Source organism: Ostrea edulis, chromosome 5, assembly GCF_947568905.1.
Source record: "Ostrea edulis chromosome 5, xbOstEdul1.1, whole genome shotgun sequence".
NCBI lineage: Eukaryota > Metazoa > Mollusca > Bivalvia > Ostreida > Ostreidae > Ostrea > Ostrea edulis.
Window position 1 is genome coordinate 82,952,254 of NC_079168.1, and position 16,090 is coordinate 82,968,343.

The 16,090-nt window shown below is 37.9% G+C and overlaps 1 protein-coding gene across 4 annotated transcripts in view; it reads left to right on the plus strand.

Annotated features, from left to right (window-relative positions):
• Window positions 1-16,090, plus strand: part of LOC125649107 (YLP motif-containing protein 1-like) — a 74,805-nt gene that overhangs the window by 16,423 nt on the left and 42,292 nt on the right. For 2 of the 4 annotated variants that reach the window (XM_056166502.1, XM_056166505.1), the window contains exons 5-10: window positions 8,127-8,154; window positions 8,242-9,718; window positions 9,917-10,101; window positions 11,071-11,088; window positions 15,373-15,423; window positions 15,877-16,055. In XM_056166502.1, the coding sequence (XP_056022477.1) occupies window positions 8,127-8,154; window positions 8,242-9,718; window positions 9,917-10,101; window positions 11,071-11,088; window positions 15,373-15,423; window positions 15,877-16,055 (1,938 nt within the window). The remainder of the gene's footprint in view (window positions 1-8,126; window positions 8,155-8,241; window positions 9,719-9,916; window positions 10,102-11,070; window positions 11,089-15,372; window positions 15,424-15,876; window positions 16,056-16,090) is intronic. The other 2 variants (XM_056166503.1, XM_056166504.1) reach the window with 2 other exon arrangements.

The following is a 16,090-nucleotide window of genomic DNA, read 5'->3' on the forward strand; positions in this document are numbered from 1 at the left end:
TGGCTTTTTGAGGGTCCGGTTTGGAGAAGTTTCACTGTATTCAAGTTCTGTTTCTATTTCCGTAATTCTTTCAAACACCTCTCTCTCTCTATCTCTGTCTCTCTCTCATTTCCACTCCCATTTCTTCAATCTAGCAAAAATATCAGTTCATGGACTTAATGATCTTCGAGGCATCTCACTTGAACACATGCTTCTTCAGACTTTTTATTCGATTTCGAAAGTTCTCAGCATTACAATGCTGTCAGGTTTATAACTTGGTCAAGCTGTCATCGAGCCATATTCTCCCCTTTTTTCCACTAGGATAAAACGTTTTGGAAGGTTTGATACTCCAGGAATGTCTCGATGCCAAGTGGCAAAACCTCAATCAGAAATTGAACTTCGATTATATTAGGACTCGGATCGGTCGGAAAGAAAAATGTTGATCTGACAATTACGGTTGCTAAGTGGGCAACAAAATCGAAAAAAGTATAGTTGCCAATGCAAGTGGGTGAGCGGTCAATTGGAACCCTGATACAGAAAGATAATTTTTAAAAGTTCTTTTCAAGAGTAGTGGGGCCACACTAAATCATATCAGAATGCAAACGTGTGGATTCAGGTTTTTTTTCTTTTGGCTCCCAATACAGGGGGGGGGGGGGGGGGGGGGGGGGGGCAATATTAGTTTTATCCTGTCTGAAACTATAACCCTATAACCTTGCTCATAACTTTTGAATGGTGCAGGATAGGGGTTTCATGTAGGGATTGAAATTAACTTTTTTCACTACTAGCAAATTTTAGGTAGTGGATTCTTTCCAAGTAGCAGAATGGAGCTTTTTCTAGCATTTATCAATGTGTTTTTTACAGGAATTTAAGAAAACAAACATGCCTTTCTATCAAAATGTATGAAAATGAAGTGCAATGTTAAAAATAAGATAGAAAGTTCTTTCATTTACTATTCAGTGAATTATCCAGGATGGGTTTCTCAAAAAAGAATGTCAAGCTTAAGTTTGAGTTTTCTTTTATTTGAGCAGTCAATTTGAGTTAAATTTCAGACTTAAGTCCAAGTTTTGACTTGAGTTTATTTCGAGAAATCCAGGGTAGACAACATATCATTGGTACATGGTGCGTTGAAAAACGTGCTACAAATCAAAAGTGTTTGACTGTAGATACCAGACAGCAGAACAGTTCCTGAAGTAGTACGTGATGCTAACACCTTAATATGTTGAGTATACATAGACAAGATCATCATGATTGTTTACGTTATTCAAATCAGACTTCTCTTAGACACCGGAAGTAGTACGCTTGAAGTACTTTGACATCACTCTGACTAAGATGACCTTGTCCTTAGTTATTTATTCCATCCACATTTACTTTTTCAATACGTTTGTAATCATTCTGTAAAGCATTTCTATGCACAAGATGAAATTATCGTAAACTTTAAAGTACAGCCCATAAACTTAGGAAATCCAGAAAAAAAAATTATTTTTTCCCCACTCACATCAAATGGTGACCACTTGTGATTTTTCACTCGCAATTTCAATTTTTCACTCGCAATTTCAATTTTTCACTCGCAATTTCAATTTTTCAACTCATATTTAGTCAGTATTTTCCCATAATTTTGTTGCCTGCTCATATTCATGTATGTATTTCTTGTTACAAGACCTTTGGTGCTGGTTTTCACCTTGTGACAAGACCTTTGAAGTTTGACTTACTTTCAAGAAAACATAACTTATACATTATCTCCTGAACTATTTAAGTAGGGCTTTCATATTTTTGATATACATGTTGATTCCGATGGCAAGACTTCACATTTCATACCATGATCTTTGACCTTGTAACTCTATAAGTTTTCAACCCAAATTTTTAAAATTTAATCTTGCTCATATCAATAGGGACTGATGTACATGTATGTTTTATGTATGTGTGTACATTCTCTGTAACAATTAAGACCTTTCTTTTGGTACCAAATTTTTTTTTTACTTTGTAACTTTGATCTTTGATTTTGACCTACTTTTAAAAAAGTCAATCTTGGCAATATATATCTTCTAAACTGTTTAAGGTAGCAGGGCTTTCATATTTTGTATATTCCTTTTGACAAGACCTTACATATTATACCATGATCATTGACTTTTTGACCTTATATCACGGTTATGTTGTGACTTTTGGGGCTAGTTTTGGGTCAAAATATAGATTCTAAAATTCCTAAAAATCTAAAATCCTGAAAATACAACAGTTGAACATCATAAGGGTCAAGGTGACTCAGGTGAGTGATGTGGCTTATGGACCTCTTTTTTGGGATTGGCCATATTCTAATAATGTACATCTTTGATTTTGACCTGATTTTTATTCAGCTTTTATTAATAACTACCCTATACCTACCCGTTTTCTTAGTGCAAACTCAGAATATTTGCTTTTTTTCCGCACACCACCTGTTAAAGGACTGACCATGTGTGTAGATAGGGCTCTAGCATTATTATTAGGGGGAATGGAATTTAAAAATTTACCTTGTAATATGAAATCGGTGCATTTTTTATGTGCTTTATTGGTAATGTAACAAGTGGCAATATAACGATTTGACCATTAATGGTTTCTATAGCAGCAATGATTATACTAAGGTAACACAATTTACAATGGGAATTGATAAACAAAATCGACACCTCTTCAACATAAGTAATAAAGTGTCATATCTCTCTTGTATTAATTCCAAACGATAAGCGATTGGTAAAATTGAGTGAACACGCGTGCACCGCATAGCCTAGTTATCCCTCTCATTGCAGTAAACACGCACACACCAGACAGTCTAGCTATCCCTCTCATTGTAGTAAACACCCACACACCAGACAGTCTAGCTATCCCTCTCATTGTAGTAAACACCCACAGGGAAGTTTCTAATATACCGGTCCCCAGAAGCACACGACTGTGCATGAACAGTTATTTCGCTTGCCGTTGCTAAGCAGAATGTAAACACGCCGCCATTTGCATTTTCGCCTCGGATGCTGAGCAATGAAAATCATGCGATAAAAATAAATGCCCGACGGCGTTTGAGTAAACTAAGCGGGGGCTTGGGGGCGGCAGCCCCCGACAAGTCAAATGTAGTTAAAATTGTCTCATCTTACAACATAAAATCATCTATAAGCTGTTGTTTGCATTAATCAGATCGAGGGGTTGAAGAACTAGTCGTTGTTTGGCAATCAAGGGTTCCAAAGTAAGGTTGGGTACGAGTATCGAGAGGGTCATATACAGATTTAATGAGTCTGTAAGATTTTTTTTTCGGATGCAGTACTGACTAAAATAAGTATCGTACAGAGATTTAACTGTGCTGCTGACCGGTAATGACTTTTTTAATGCACGCTAAGTAGATTCTATAGTATTGGTGTGTGCCCCTGTATCGGGATCTACAAAGTTTATTATTATTATAGTTGTACCGGGCTGTATCTTGGTTTTTATTATTTCAAGCAGAGTTTCTCGTGTTCGATCTACCACTGTTGTAAAAAAGCACCTTTTCGTCTCCCTTTCAGTGCCACCAAAAACCCAGACACCGTCCCTTGTGAAATTTTCTTTTACCAAATTTCGTCAATTTCAACAAAAAAAATTCCCACTCCTCCTATTTTGTCTGAATTCTTCTCTTAAATATGCATGCACTTCTCTGGAATAATTATACCAATCAACAACAGTTTGACTTGCAATTTCATTAAGTTCGTGTCTCACGAAACTTTTACTAGCTTTGTATACCCAGAAATATGTTAGGGCTGTTCCAGAAATGATCCGATGGGGGGGTCAGGCGGCAAACGATATTTTTTTGTATGGGTGGTCGTATTTTTTCATATTTTAATTGGTCCGTGGTTGGACTGTTAAAAAAATATTTATTATGGGTAGTGGGTAGTTTCTATTGTTTTATTTTGTGCCACGTGGGTGTTGAGTTTTCAGAATATTTTTATTGTCGCTCTTGTCGTGTTGGTTACAAAACGTCGGAGGGAAAATTGAAAACCTGCTTTCGAAATGCTGCTTTCGAAATCGGAAGTAACATAGAACTATTCGAGTTGTCGCTCTTTGCAGCGCATAACTTTCCAATACGGCACTCTTCAAATTAGAGGCGCGTTTAGTAGGGTCCCATTGGACGTGATGGCGGCAAACTCTGTTCTGTAGATTATTACAGTTTACAGTGCATCAATTTTGGGAATATTTTGAAACCAATAGGTATTCCGTTTTCTAATAAAAATAGGCAAACCTTAGTTGATTTATATCAGGGTACCGATGCGTTATATTTATCAGTCGGTGTGATGGTGATATAGAGGCCTCCGGGCGCGGGCTCCATTAGAAGACGAACGATTCGTGGAAAAACATATCCATACCCATTTCATGATAATAGCATCGTTTGGACTCCCAATCTTTCCAACATTCCCGCCATAGATGCCTTTGATTGTTGATGTGACATCGTTTCTTCAGAACTACTGTGATACAATGTCACACAGGCATTACCGCGTCATTGACTAGAATGTTTGTCCCGAAAACCTCGCGAGATTTGTACTGTTTTCATTTTTAAAAATATTTTTGTGGTGGATCTGGTTAGTTTTTTTTTTTTATTAGATGGGTCATTGTAAAATGAGTTTATTAATTTGATGGGTCATGAGGTAATTTTTTTTTTTTTTTTTATGGGTGCTTGGTATATACAAAAGGTGCCTCCCGACCCACCCATGTATTTATTTCTGGAATAGCCCTTATTAACAGAACTTTTTCCAGCGTTAATTTGTGCTTTTCAAACCATGCAGCTACCAGTCCTGATGGAAATTTTGGTTAGAACATCTCCATATAAATCCGTCGCTTGAATATGACGAATCCTTTAATCCAAATTTCCCGTTGCCACATATTTTGCCGTCCAAATTTATCAAAACTGATAATCCTTGTGCATCAGCACAAATAAAAAAAAAATTCAGTTTTTAGAGGCATTTTCATCGCAAATCAGCTGTTCAGTTTGTTTACATCAACACCAGTGACGTCGTATCATACAAATATTCATGAGAGTTACGTATACAAAGCGCACGTGACCCATTTGCTCAACAATGGATTCCATTTATTTTGGAACAAAAAATGTACGTCTTCTTACATTATTTTTCATTTCGGATTTTAAAAACTGATTTAAAAAAGTTTTTTAACTTCATTTTTAACAAGGAATTCGAATTTGGGGTTATTTTTGTGATTTTTTTCCGTTTAGCGATTTTACTGATCGCTAACGCGATCGTATTATATATACTAAACCGCCTTCGGCGACACACATTTTAGCGCCATATTTTGGGGACCAGTATACTAGAAGTGTTCCCACACACACACCAGACAGTCTAGTTATCCCTCTCATTGTAGTAAACACACACACACCAGACAGTCTAGTTATCCCTCTCATTGTAGTAAACACACACACACCAGACAGTCTAGTTATCCCTCTCATTGTAGTAAACACACACACACCAGACAGTCTAGTTATCCCTCTCATTGTAGTAAACACACACACACTAGACAGTCTAGCTATCCCTCTCATTGTAGTAAACACCCACACACTAGACAGTCTAGTTATCCCTCTCATTGTAGTAAACACACACACACCAGACAGTCTAGTTATCCCTCTCATTGTAGTAAACACCCACACACACCAGACAGTCTAGTTATCCCTCTCATTGTAGTAAACACACACACACCAGACAGTCTAGCTATGCCTCTCATTGCAGTAAACACACACACACTAGACAGTCTAGCTATGCCTCTCATTGTAGTAAACACCCACACACACACTAGACAGTCTAGTTATCCCTCTCATTGTAGTAAACACCCACACACTAGACAGTCTAGTTATCCCTCTCATTGTAGTAAACACACACACACCAGACAGTCTAGTTATCCCTCTCATTGTAGTAAACACCCACACACTAGACAGTCTAGTTATCCCTCTCATTGTAGTAAACACCCACACACCAGACAGTGTAGTTATCCCTCTCATTGTAGTAAACACACACACACCAGACAGTGTAGTTATCCCTCTCATTGTAGTAAACACACACACACCAGACAGTCTAGTTATCCCTCTCATTGTAGTAAACACACACACACTAGACAGTCTAGCTATGCCTCTCATTGTAGTAAACACACACACACCAGACAGTCTAGTTATCCCTCTCATTGTAGTAAACACCCACACACACCAGACAGTCTAGTTATCCCACTCATTGTAGTAAACACACACACACCAGACAGTGTAGTTATCCCTCTCATTGTAGTAAACACACACACACCAGACAGTCTAGTTATCCCTCTCATTGTAGTAAACACCCACACACACCAGACAGTCTAGCTATCCCTCTCATTGTAGTAAACACACACACACCAGACAGTCTAGCTATCCCTCTCATTGTAGTAAACACACACACACCAGACAGTCTAGTTATCCCTCTCATTGTAGTAAACACCCACACACTAGACAGTCTAGCTATGCCTCTCATTGTAGTAAACACGCACACACTAGACAGTCTAGCTATGTCTGTCATTGTAGTAAACACACACACACCAGACAGTCTAGCTATGTCTGTCATTGTTGTCTCCAAATTGTAACAGTGTACTTTATGATTTTTGTTGTTGGTGATTATCAGAACTATAGTGACTAATGTAAAGGGTTAAGATCATTTTCATTTGCTTTTAAGGTCACCTCAGTCACTCAGGTGACATATTACTACAGTGGAACCCTGTTATAATGTTCCCCCTTTAATACGTTAGTCCGCATATTATGTTGGAATTTCAAAGCACAAAACCATTTCTTAACAAACCTTTTTAAATTAGACCTCATTATTACCTTGTCCTAAGATGCCAGGACTCATTATTACATTGTAAAAATTCAGACAAAAATGTAATAAACCCCTAATTATTCAATAGTGATTCTCAAAATAATAAGCCATTCACACCTTGACTGCCTCAGGCAGTCACCACATAAATTTCCTGGTCTGTTTGGGGATTAGAGATGCTTGACTGATTATGCTTCAATAGATCTAGAGACATCAATACAGGTGAATACCCTGTATAGAAGCCAGTGATAAACAATTAGATAATGTTTATTTAGAAATTGTACTGTATGAAATTTACTTCATTTTTCATATTTTGATAATCAAAGAAATAATTTCTCAACCACCTGTGTGTTCAGCATTGTGTGATTACCTTCACTATTAAAACTCTATGTACGGACAGTTTTGGTACCAAACATGAAATACAAGATTTATCGTAGCAATGTTAAAACAGGTTGGGTGACTGCTTGGACATAGGTGACTAAAGGTGTTCAATTAAAAAATCGTCCGTTGTTTGGACATGCAGCTTGGGTGTTCGTAAATCTCATCCATACATCAAATTTTCCTGTGTTATCGGCTGATTCGTGCACGGCATTTACGTCAGTGAACATTCTAAAATCCCTTGATGTGCACGTGATTTTAGTGCCATCATTTAGCGTTGTAAATGAAATCTTCTTGCATCATTATATTTTTTTTATGTGGATTGCACTTAAATTGTTCTCCGTGTTTATCGTTGGTGAGAAAAGTGTGTAAGTGTTGGGTATCGTGTGCGTTTTGTGTCTATAGTTTTGGTGTGTTTGGGGTGGGATTTTTTTTTTATGTAATAAGAGAACTTAATAAAAACGATGTTTTGTCATTTTTTTTTAATACGAATGTTGAATACGAACCGGAATGAGTTATTGAGAGAAATTTACATGAACGCATTGTGTTAAAGTTGAACAAAATGGCGGTCCAAACGAATGCAGAAAAGCAACGTTTATCAAAACATCCTTATGTATCCTACACCAGAAATAAAGAAAAGGGATAAGAACATGAAGAATAACGGACATTAAAGATAAGATGTAAATAAAACAAAGTATCATAGTCTTTAGAATAAAGAAACAGTAAAGGGGTACATATTGTATTCCAAAATATGATGTTGGGGGGGGAACCATTTTTTTTCTCAGGTGAAACTTGGTGATTAAGTAATTGTACACAAGAACTGATTTTTTCCCAATTTTCAGGCCCCAAAAGAGGGCTTATTAAATACCAATGCATATTACATGCTGCAAAATACAGATTTGGAATTCTGAATGTTGAATTATATGTGGCTTTTTGTGCTATTTTCAGATCCAGTAACCACTCAGAGGCCTCCAAGGTAAGCTGTTTTTAGATAATAGATATAGGTAAGTGTATATCAAATTCAAGGACTTTTGGATTTGGTATTTATTTTCTGGCTTTCCAGAGTGCAGCCACTGATGTGTGTGATGAAATAGAGGCACTGAGAAAACAGCAGGAGACCCTCAACCAACTTAAAAAGTTGGAGCAGAAAGTGGCTGATTCTGGTGAAAATAAAGATCAAGACAAAAAAGAACCAGTCACACCTAAAAAGGAGCCAGATTCCCCACAGAAAAAAACGGATCAGACTGACAGCTCCAAATCCGAGTCAGCAGAGAACGATGCCAAGCAACAGCAGAAATCTGATGAAGTTTCCAGCAAACAAAGTGAAGGTCAATCACTTCAACAAGGTCAAAAAGCATCTAGTCCACAAGGACAAGCCCCTGGTCAAGCAGTCCCAAGGATGACTGGCCCTAATCTACATGGTCCTAGAGGGCCAGGGCTATTACAAGGTCCAAGAGGATCTGGACCAAACCAACAAGGAGTCAGAGGACCTGGACCCAATCAACAGGGTCCCAGAGGACTTGGACCCAATCAACAAGGTCCCAGAGGATTTGGACCTAATCAACAGGGTTCCAGAGGACCTGGACCCAATCAGCAGGGTCCCAGAGGACAAGGACCCAATCAACTTGGTCCCAGAGGACCTGGACCTAATCAACAGGGTCCCAGAGGATTTGGACCCAATCAACAAGGTCCTAGAGGACCTGGACCCAATCAACAGGGTCCCAGAGGGCAAGGTCCTAATCATCAGGGTCCCAGAGGATTTGGACTCAGTCAACAAGGTCCCAGAGGACCTGGACCTAATCAACAGGGTCTCAGAGGACCTGGACCCAATCAACAAGGACCTAGAGGACCTGGACCCAATCAACAGGGTCTAAGAGGGCCTGGACCTAATCAGCAGGGTCCAAGAGGACCTGGACCCAATCAACAAGGTCCTAGAGGATTTGGACCCAATCAACAAGGTCCCAGAGGGCAAGGACCCAATCAACAAGGTCCAAGAGGGCAAGGGCCCAATCAACAGGGCCCCAGAGGACCTGGGCCTAATCAACAGGGTCCTAGAGGGCCAGGACCCATTCAGCAACAGGAACAAAAGCCTCCAGTTTCAAGCCAGCATGGGCCACAAGATAATGCTTCAAATCAGCATGACCAAACCAGTCAGGATTCAGATCAAATGGGTCCAGGACCAAATCAGCAAGGACCTAGAGCACCTGGGCCAAATAATCAAGGACCCAGAGCTGCAGGTCCCAGAGGGCCAAGTCCAATTGAGCAAAGCCCTAATCAAAGACTCAGAGCACCTGGACCTAATCAAGGACCCAGAGCACAAGGACCCAGAGTATCAGGACCTAATCAATGGCCCAGAGGACCTGGCCCTGGTCTGGGGCCTAGAGCACCAGGGCCTAATCAAGGATGGAGAGCACCAGAATCTAACCAGGGCCCTGGAGCAACAGAAAATAATCAAGGGCCGAGAGTTCCAGGACCAAACCAATTTACAAATGTCCCTAGTGAATATGAAAATACAGCAGAAGATGATGAACATACAATTGGTATGTGTGATTTTATGTTTGAATAATTGCATAGTTGAAGTATGATGTGGTTGTTCATTTGAAATTATATTCAGTTATGCAAGTTTTCTAAAAACCAAATTGTTAGTGAAAATATAGGAAAAACTAAAAATTTAAAATGTCACTCATAACAGTAAGAATAATAGAATTAAAATTTATTTGTAATTAATTTGGTATTAGACAGTGAAAATTATGAGAATAAAGAGGATGTATGGCATGCTCCTTGGGGACCAAATTGGAGAGGGCGAGGTAGGGGCAGAAGACCCTACAGAGGAAGGGGAGGAGTAATGCCGAGGGAGATACAACCCCCGGAACAGGAAGAGGTCATACCAGTGGGAGACCACCCTGACAAATGGCATAGAGAGGTAGGGAATTCTTAGGAGCAAGGACAAAAATTCAATATTTGACAAACTAAATTCTCATAGTGTTCATGTAGACACCCCTCCCCCTTCCACCCCTCTCTCTCTCTCTTACAACTAAATGAATTAAATATTAATCCAAACCGATTTATGAGTTACAAATACAAAGAAGACTTTATATTTCTTTTTAGCTCACCTGAGCTGAAAGCTCAAGTGAGATTTTCTGATTGCCTGTTGTCTGTCCGTGTGTCTGTAAAGTTTTTACATTTTCGACTTCTTCTCCAGAACCACTGGGCAAATTTCAACCCAACTTGACAAAAAGCATCCTTGGAAGAAGGGCTTTTAAGTTTGTTCAAATGAAGGGCCATGCCCCCTTCAAAGGGGAGATAATCACAAAAATGCAAAAATAGGATGGGGTCATTTAAAAATCTTCTTCTCAAGAACCATTAGGTCAGAAGAGCTGAAATTTACATGAAAGCTTCCTGACATAGTGCAGATTCAAGTTTGTTTAAGATATGGCCCCCGGGTGTAGGATGGGGCCACAATAGAGGATCGAAGTTTTACATGCAAACATATAGGGAAAATCTTTGATCTACTTCTCAAGAACCATCGGGCCAGAGAAGTTAATATTTACATGAAAGCTTCCTGACATAGTGCTGATTTGAATTTGTAAAAATCATGGCCACCTTGGGTAGGTTGGGGCCACAATAGAGATGAAAATTTAACATGCGAGTATATAGGGAAAATCTTTAAATATGGGCCAAGATGACTCAGGTAAGCGATGTGACCCATGGGCCTTTTGTTTGAATTAAAATAAAACATTGAGCATTTGAATTAAATACAATTATCAACACTTGGCTACAATTTACAGTCCTTGTCCACTATTTTCCGGCAAAAAGATCTTATTTCCCTATGTTGTCTTTGTAAATTTCATATCTATAACTTTGACATTTGTTATTTTTTCATTAATTGCAGTCAACTACAAAGAACAAGGTACGATTGTGTACATAAAAAGTTTCAAAAATGTCTCTGTTTTATATATGCCTTGAATTAAGCTTGATCTGTGTTTTAAGTATAAAGTTAAATATATGCCTAGTATACTATTTCAACTTCAATCAAAGTTATTGCTTATTTGATAGCATTATTTTGTTATGAGTAAGACTGTCCCGCCTTTTTTCAAAAAGAGCCTGATAACTGTTAAACTTCATCCAGATTATTGCTATAGGAAAAGGTGTGCCCATCCGTCTAGCAAAATGAAATTAATATATATTGTGTAATGATAGAATATGGAAAATGTATTTAGATATGAATTTGCTTGATGAATGGGCTGTATGTTTTCTGAAAGGAAAACCCCTGAATTTATGGATTTTTAGCTCACCTGAGCTGAAAGCTCAAGTGAGCTTTTCTGATCACCCGTATTCCGGCGTCCGTCCGTCTGTAAACTTTTCACATTTTCAACTTCTTCTCAACAACCACTGGGCCAATTTCAACCAAAGTTGGCACTAAACATCCTTAGGTAAAGGGAATTCTGAATTGTTAAAATAAAGGGCCAGACCACCTTCCAAGGGGAGATAATCAAGAAAAGGTAAAAATAGGGTAGGGTCATTAAAAAATCTTCTTCTCAAGGACCACTGGGCCAGAAAAGAAGAAATTTATAGATAAGCTTTATTAGATAGTGCAGATTCTAAATTGTTAAAATCATGGCCCCTGGGGGTCGGATGGGGCCACAATAGGGGATCAAAGTTTTGCATACAAATATATAGGGAAAATCTTTAAAAATCTTCTCAAGAACCACTGAGCCAGAAAATCTGAGATTTATATGAAAGCTTCCTTATATAATGCAGATTCTAAATTGTTAAAATCATGGCCCCCTGGGGTAGGATGGGGCCACAATAGGGGATCAAAGTTTTACATACAAATATATAGGGAAAATCTTTAAAAATCTTCTTCTCAAGAACCACTGAGCCAGAAAAGCTGAGATTTATATGAAAGCTTCCTGATATAGTGCAGATTCTAAATTATTAAAATCATGGCCCCCGGGGGTCGGATGGGGCCACAATAGGGAGTCAAAGTTTTACATACAAATATATAGGAGAAATCTTTAAAAATCTTCTTCTCAAGAACCACTGAGCCAGAAAAGCTGAGATTTATATGAAAGCTCCCTGATATAGTGCAGATTCTAAATTGTTAAAATCATGGCCCCCAGGGGTTGGATGGGGCCACAATAGGGGGTCAAAGTTTTACATACAAATATATAGCAAAAATCTTTAAAAATCTTCTTCCCAAGAACCACGGAGCCAGAAAAGCTGAGATTTATATGAAAGCTTCCTTATATAATGCAGATTTTAAATTGTTAAAATCATGACCCCCTGGGGTAGGATGGGGCCACAATAGGGGATCAAAGTTTTACATACAAATATATAGGAAAAATCTTTAAAAATCTTCTTCTCAAGAACCACTGAGCCAGAAAAGCTGAGATTTATATGAAAGCTTCCTGATATAGTGCAGATTCTAAATTGTTAAGATCATGGCCCCCGGGGGTCGGATGGGGCCACAATAGGGGGTCAAAGTTTTACATGCAAATATATAGGAAAAATCTTCTTCCCAAGAACCACTGATCCAGAAAAGCTGAGATTTATATGAAAGCTTCCTGATATAGTACAGATTCTAAATTGTTAAAATCATGGCCCCCAGGGATCGGATGGGGCCACAATAGGGGGTGAAAGTTGTTTTTTTTTTTTTTTTTTTTTTTTTTTTTTGTCTTTTTTTCGTTTTTTTTTTTTTTTTTTTTGATATAGTGCAGATTCAAGTTTGTTAAAATCATGGACCCCGGGGATTGGATGGGGAAAAATCTTTTAAAATCTTCTTCTCAAGAACCATTGGGCCAAAGAAGTTCACATTTACATGAAAGCTTTCTGACATAGTGTAGATTCAAGTTTGCAAAAACCATGGCCTCCAGAGGTAGGTTTGGGACCATAATAGGGACTATGGTTTTACATGCAAATATATATGGAAAATCTTCTGATATGGACCAAGGTGACTCAGGTGAGCGATGTGGCCCATGGGCCTCTTGTTTTCATTGATTTTGGCAATTTTATGCCAACTTCATGCTTCTGTCATACAACACAAAGCAATTTTGGATCAAATTAAACATAGTTTGGATTTGCTTATATATTTCTGATATGAATGCCAGATTTTGGGACTCCTACTGAAATCATACATATTCTAAGCCAGATGACTGTAGAAACTGTAACTGCTTCTTACAATAATGCCCCAGGGTGGGGCAACCCATAAATATGTATGAAATCTTTTAAAATAATTTGCTATAATTCGCAGTTGTAATCTCTAATACATTTGATAGGGTAAAGAAAGAAAACTTGGCTATTCACTGATTGACCTTTGGGTGACCCAGCAAAGGGGGATGATTAAAATTACTGGTTGATAGGTGTATTAGAGTTAAGCATTTTCGGACAAGGGAATGTTAGAGTCTACTTGCCCAAAGGCAAGTGAGATAAAAAGTCAATGTCTATCCCTGGGGATGCCCTGCTTTGCATAGCTTTTATATGATATTTCATGAGATTGACTCAATTTGACTATTCTGTTTAGCTCAAGTGAGCTTTTTTGATCACTTGTTGTACATCGTCTGTAAACTTTTTACATTTTCGACTTCTTCTCCAGAACCACTGGGCAAATTTCAACCAAACTTGGCAAAAAGCATCTTTGGATGAAGAGCTTTCAATCAAGTTCGTTCAAATGAAGGACCATGCCCCCTCAAAGGGGAGGTAATTACAAAAATAGGGTGGGGTCATTTAAAAATCTTCTTTTCAAGAACCACTGGGTCAGAAGAGCTGAAATTTACATGAAAGCTTCCTGACATAGTACAGATTCAAGTTTTTTAAAATCATGACCCCTGGGAGTAGGATGGGGCCACAATAAGGGATCAAATTTTTACATGCAAATATATAGGGAAAATCTTTAAAAATCTTCTTCTCAAGAACTACTGGGATAGAAAAGTACAAATTTACATGAAAGCTTCCTGACATAGTGCATATTCAAGTTTGTTAAAATCATTACACCCATGGGTAGAATGGGGCCACAATAGTAGATCAAAGTTTTACATACAAATATGTATGTATGGAAAATCATTAAAAATCTTTTGAAGAATCACTGGGCCAGAAAATTTTACATTTACATGAAAGATTCCTGACATAGTGCAGATTCAAGTTTGTTAAAATCATGGCCCCCTTGGGTAGGATGGGCGCCCCCACAATAGTGGATCGAAGTTATACGTACAAACATAAAGAGAAAATCTTTAAAAAGAACCATTGGGCCAAAGAAGTTTACATTTACATGAAAGCTTCCTAACATAGGGCAGATTCAAGTTTGTAAAAATCATAACGCCCAGGGGTAAGTTGGGGCCACAATTGGGATAAAAGTTTTACATGCAAATATATAGGAAAAATCTTTAAAGATGGGTCAAGGTGACTCAGGTGAGCAATGTGGCCCATGGGCCTCTTGTTTTGTATGATATTTAATGAGATTGACTATTGGACTATTCTGTGTTGTGTATGATATTTAATGAGATTGACTATTGGACTATTCTGTGTTGTGTATGATATTTAATGAGATTGACTATTGGACTATTCTGTGTGTATGATATTTAATGAGATTGACTATTGGACTATTCTGTGTTGTGTATGATATTTAATGAGATTGACTATTGGACTATTCTGTGTTTTTGTGATATTTCATGAGATTGACTATTGGACTATTCTGTGTTGTGTATGATATTTAATGACGTTGACTATTGGACTATTCTGTGTTATGTATGATATTAAATGACGTTGACTATTGGACTATTCTGTGTCGTGATATTTAATGAGATTGACTATTCTGTGTCGGGTATGATATTTAATGATGTTGACTATTAGACTATTCTGTGTCGTGTATGATATTTAATGATGTTGACTATTAGACTATTCTGTGTCGGGTATGATATTTAATGATGTTGACTATTGGACTATTCTGTGTTTTTGTGATATTTCATGAGATTGACTATTGGACTATTCTGTGTTGTGTATGATATTTAATGAGATTGACTATTGGACTATTCTGTGTTTTTGTGATATTTCATGAGATTGACTATTGGACTATTCTGTGTTGTGTATGATATTTAATGAGATTGACTATTGGACTATTCTGATTTTACAGGAGTACTATTCTGATTTTACAGGATTGCTATTCTGATTTTACAGGATTACTATTCTGATTTTACAGGATTACTATGACAGGGAACGAGATGAATACAGAGCACCACATCCTGTTGCGGTATGTCTGACTTTAAATGAACAAAGAACACAATTTTAGATGTACTGTAATCTGAGCTTTAATTTTCGGAAGAACCTCATCATTGCGAATACTTCTCACCAAGAAACAGTCCTTTAATGTCTTACTTATTTGTTTAAGATTATCTCGGTCACGGATATTTGTCGACCGGAACCAGAACTGACTGACAAATCACGAAATAAAATTGTCGTGAATAAAAGTTGGTTTACAGCAGTTCATGTACAAGTGGTCAAATTTAAAACTTATCTTAAACAACAATTACATAAAGAGGTGGAATTAACTATTAAAGAATGTATGTTACATTGAAAAATTACTGGAATATCCAAATGTTTCAATATGTTGTTACTAGTCAAGTAAAAAAAATTTGCACAAGAATATTGATGTCAGATTAGGTTAGGACATGTTTCTATGATGACTCTTTATTGCTGTCTGTAGGATTATGACAGGTATGGTAGACGAGACCCTTATGGACCTCCCCCGCCTGACCCCTATTATGACCGACGTGACCCTTACTATGATAGATACGAACCCTACCACAGGAGATTTGACACGTATGGCAGACCTCCACCCCCACCTGATCCATACGATAGGAGACCTTACTATGATTCCCACAGGTAACAGTCCATCAGGTGATGACTAACAGTGCAAG